The sequence below is a fragment of the Pundamilia nyererei genome, unplaced genomic scaffold (genome assembly GCF_000239375.1).
Source record: "Pundamilia nyererei isolate P.nyererei 1_Seehausen unplaced genomic scaffold, PunNye1.0 scaffold00167, whole genome shotgun sequence".
NCBI classification, from domain to species: Eukaryota; Metazoa; Chordata; class Actinopteri; order Cichliformes; family Cichlidae; genus Pundamilia; species Pundamilia nyererei.
Window position 1 is genome coordinate 367,740 of NW_005187568.1, and position 4,793 is coordinate 372,532.

At 37.6% G+C, this 4,793-nt stretch overlaps 1 protein-coding gene across 1 annotated transcript in view; it reads left to right on the forward strand.

Annotated features, from left to right (window-relative positions):
- htra4 (HtrA serine peptidase 4) overlaps nt 1-3,360 on the forward strand; it is a 26,038-nt gene extending 22,678 nt beyond the window's left edge. Inside the window, exons 8-9 of the mRNA XM_005745838.1 lie at nt 317-412; nt 3,195-3,360. Coding sequence (XP_005745895.1) covers nt 317-412; nt 3,195-3,360 — 262 coding nt within the window. The remainder of the gene's footprint in view (nt 1-316; nt 413-3,194) is intronic.
- The last annotated feature ends 1,433 nt before the right edge of the window (nt 3,361-4,793 follow it).

Below are 4,793 nucleotides of genomic sequence, written 5' to 3' on the forward strand. Positions count from 1 at the left end.
AATAAGAACTGTTTTTGATTCGAAATATCAAAACTACTATATATGTGCCACAGCGAGTTTTATATATTTACTAGGTATGTATGTTTTTAAAGGGATGCCAAATGCTGTCATTTTTCTGTAAAGCAAATTTACCTTGCCTTTGGGTATAAATAAAGTTACCTTGACCTTGACCTTGACCTTGACTAAATACTTTTTTGCCCCACTGTAGGCATGTATTTAATACTGCATAAACTATAAATGTAGATGTTTGATGAGATATGAAACAAATTTCAACCAGTGGGATAACCTGTTTCTCTGTTGTTGTGTGATTGTCCAGTTTAATCCGAGATCTCAAGGAACGTGAGCCAGAATTTCCAGATGTGAGCTCAGGTGTTTACATCTATGAGGTAATACCTGGAACAGCTGCATCCAGGTAAGAATTGTGCTGCAATACATTTATTCTTTTGTGAAAAACTGAGATTTCATGTAGCTTGAAAATTAATAGGTAGGGGGCAGAAATGTACTATTAGAACTTGGAACCCTGAGATCAAGCTCTGGATATTTTCTGAAAAGCGTCAGATTTCTGCCTGACCAACCTGCCCTAATAGTAAGATCATAGTCAAGGATCCATGCAGCATATTCAACTTAACACCTGGACCTGTTAGCTTCCATTGTCGTTTAGTGTAGGTCTGACAATCTACATTTAAAAAAACAGAGACTCCAGCTGCTGGGTTGCAAAGCAGGCTAATCTGGTGGTAGCCAAACATCTAAGGAACTTCCAGCACAAAAAGGCGAGGTGAGAATAGTGGAGAAGGAGTTGCCTCGTGTTGCTTATGTGACAAATATGGGGCAAAAGATGGCGCTGCCTTGGACACACACTTGTTTTAGAGCCATTAGTGCTTTCAGTGCTTCAAAAATGTTTATTGTTATAAGTTATGTCTTCCATCTGTGACACCCCAGAGATTCATGCATATCTCTGATCTGTGGGTATTTCCTGCTATCCCCTGATATTGAGGGCAATTATCATATTGTAAACATCACATCAGGAATGCTGTTCGGAGTGATGTCAGGCCCAAATAGCAGCACCCTCCCTCTTCTTTCTCCTCCCAAAGTGTGTCAACTTGACAATGCTCTGTGTCTCACTCTGAAACTCTTATGATTCCTTATAAAAGATCTCAGATCATTATGTCAAAGCAAAATATCAACAAGTATGTACTTTAATGCTAAAACCTGGGCATGGAAGTTATGCACCCAGTTCTTGTTTTCAAGTCTTTCAAGATGTATGCTGTACAATCATTCCACCTTGGAAAAAAATGATTATAATAAGTTAGAAAAGTATATATTCACCTCCACTAATAGTTGGTTAAATATCCCTTAGTAAGTTGCAATTTAACCAGATATTATTAGTAGCCATCAATAAGCTTCTGGTAGGATATTTGACCACTTTCTTGGCAGAATTTTAGAGTTAATTTAAATTGATTGACTTGGCTAGTCCAGAAATTTTCAAAAGGGTTGAAATGGCCATCCCACAAACTTAGATTCAAGCTTAGAATCATCAGTCAAACAACTGTAAATAAGTAAAAGTTATTTGTATGTGTCTCCAGTTTGCCATGGTCTGGAAGAAGACCCAAACTGTCTTCCTCAGATAAGAGAAAATTATTTAAGACCCAGGAATTACTAAGGCTTGAGCCTGCCATGAACTAGAAATGGCTGGAACACTAGTGTCACTGTCAACAGTGAAGCAAGTGTTACATCACACCGACTGAGGGGGTGTCAACCAAGAAAGAACAGCTATAAAATTGAAGAGCTTTCAAACTTGAGAACATTGCTGTTTAGCTGCCAGTACAGTGCAGCTAAGCTTCCACTGTATCTGCTGCATACACTGGAACATTGCACAGAGTAGGTGGAATATTTAATAAATCAAAGTTCTTCAGATTCACCTTAAATCAATAGTTTGACAGTTAAAACTTGGACACAATTCAGTGTTTTGACTTGTCAGTGCTCTCAAACACACATCCATGGATAAAGCAGGCTAACATTAGACCCAGCTCCAACCTGACAAAAAAAAATTGTGGACTATGCTTAAAAACTGGGTCTGTGCCAGAAAACCAACAGATTGAAATGAACTCTACCAATTCTGAAGAGAAAAATAGTCACATATATAACCATACTTATTCCAGAATCTTGTTGATGGCTATTTTTCAGCCAACAGGTCTTTTTTTGTATGCATGCACACACATCCACCTCGATGACTTCTGATTATCTTTGATTATCAGAAGTTTGATTATCATATTGTGTTATGATTCATCACAGGTGATAGTTTTCTTACTCACTATTGTGCTAAGTTTACTAAAAGATACTAACATAGTCTTTAGAGTTGAGTGATACATTTCCTGGGGATTCATTTGAGTGTAACTTTCCCATTATAAACTACACAGGAAAGGCATTGCTTCTTCAATATAATATCCAGTGCAGCTTTAATGTTATGGGTTTTGTTTGCTGTATTTTAAGTGTACATTGTAGAGATTATTGTAGACACTTTCCTATTGTTATCCTAAATGCTACACTGTTTTACAGATTAAATCTTTTCAAAGTTGGATACCACAGCTGTGGGCTTCATTTATTTATGTATTTTCTTGTTTTTATTGCAAAGCTGCACAGTTGGGACTTGTTTTGGTACTGGTTTACAGAGTGTAACAATATCTGCTGTGAACTGGCATTTGGAGGCCTTTCTGGGTGGATTAAGAAATTTCTTGCAGTTCTCAAGGCTTTAGATTAAACTCATTATTCTTGCACTTCCCAAAGGCAATGCTGACATCTTTTTTATGGAAGACAGAATCCTTCTCTCTTTCTTTAGACTATATTCTTAATTGTCCTCCCATGACATTGAAGCCTTATACTTTGCACAGAACACAGCAGTTGACTAACATCCAAGCATTACAGCACAGCCTGTCAATTCACAGTGACAACTTGGATTGCCAGTCTAGTAACCTACTAGCCTACTGTCATCCTGCCAACAGCAAGACGATCAGCAAATGTACATACCTAACATGCAAATATCTGCCAGTGAAGAGATTTACAATCAGTGAAGGGGTTTTGGGGGGGGGGGCTGACACAGGAGCAGGCTTGTCTTGTGTGAAAGTTACTGGTGTTTTCCTTAGAGTTTGACACCTTTTCAGCTTGTGATTGATGGTATGGTGTTGATATCTCTGCAGGGGAGGTATGACTGATCATGACGTCATCATTGGCATCAATGGACACCCTGTCCACACCACTCAGGAAGTGAGCGATGCCGTCAAGCACAGCACCTCAGTCTTTGTTTTGGTGAGGAGAAAGGATGGGGATGTTACGCTAATGATCATCCCTGAAGAAACTGACTGATACCACTGTCTGTCTGCAAGTAGCTGGGTTTCCATCCAATTGTACTGTGCATTTCCAAAAAGCAGAAGTATAAGAATTAGCAGTGCCAAAATGCCCCAACATGCTATTACCTTAGTTTTATGGTTCCCTTTTAGGAGGGTTACAGTTTCCTCATCATAGAAAAGAAGATGTTTTTTGGCATTTTGGTTCTCAGTTACAGTGTAATGAATCTTTGCCTGTTTTACTTTGCTTTCAAAATTGTCAGAATTCTGAAACAATTCACAAGTCCAGAAGAGCAAACAGTTGGATATCAGCCACAAGTTGGTAATTAGCACCACCATAAGATCTTTCAATGATGTAACATGTTCAAAACACCATAGTAGCATTTATAAAGATCTATGCCTTTTTTTTTCTTCAGCTGTTCATTAGTCACACAGAAAGTTCAGAAATTCAATTAAATCATCAGAGGTACAAATGAATATTTCCAGTCTCAAGTTATGAAGTTATGAGCACACTGCTCATAATTCAAGATTCAAGATTCTTTATTCGTCACATGCATAGTTATACAAGTATAACACGCAGTGAAATGTAACCTGATACGCTCCTCGACTTGTACAAAAGGGGGAGAGAAGAACAACATTATATAGTATATACATTAGGTGAATGTGCAGTAGTAGATTTGTATGCAGCAAGCAGGTGAATTCTGTAAAAAATAATTTGATTTAATTGACAGTACACATGTCTGGTTAGATCCAGCTGTTTAATAGAAAGCTGTAAGAAGGAAATAGACAGCTAAAGTTAAATTTGCCAAAACAGGTGTGTTCAAATTAATCCCAGTCCATACAGGGAGGTCTGGATTTCTTTCTCAGAAATTCAGAAACATGTTTATGTAGTCCATTCCACTTGTGCTCCTCAAATTTAAAAAATAAATTGTTTTTGCACAAGCAGACAGCGTAACTTTTACTCTGGATAATCCACAGACATCACTGTGAAGATTTAGAAGTGCTCTTGACAGTGTGTTCTTGGATTTCTTCAGAGTAATAAGGATGCTGGGGTTTTTTTGGATTATCAGCCCATACCCCATTAAATTGTGTGTGTTCCAAGTCAGTTTCACACTAAACTCTCTGTAAGGTGTCATGGGTATCATTAACATCATTTCCTGCTCTAATTTGAAGGCAAATTTCCCCAGAAATGTTACAGCAAAATGAAATATAATAAATAGCTGTGTCAATGTTGGCAGAGGACCTGAATCATTGTCAGAATGTGTAGGTGTTGACACAGTTGTCAGGGGCACCATCTTATCAAAATTGTGCTATTTTAGTTGTTTTATTTACTTATATTAAAATCATTCAGATTCATGAATTTCCTGAAATAAAAAATGTAGAAGAAATTCTTGAATGCCATGAATATTCAGCAAGTAAACTTCCCTGACAAGGTGGGTATACTGTGTACCA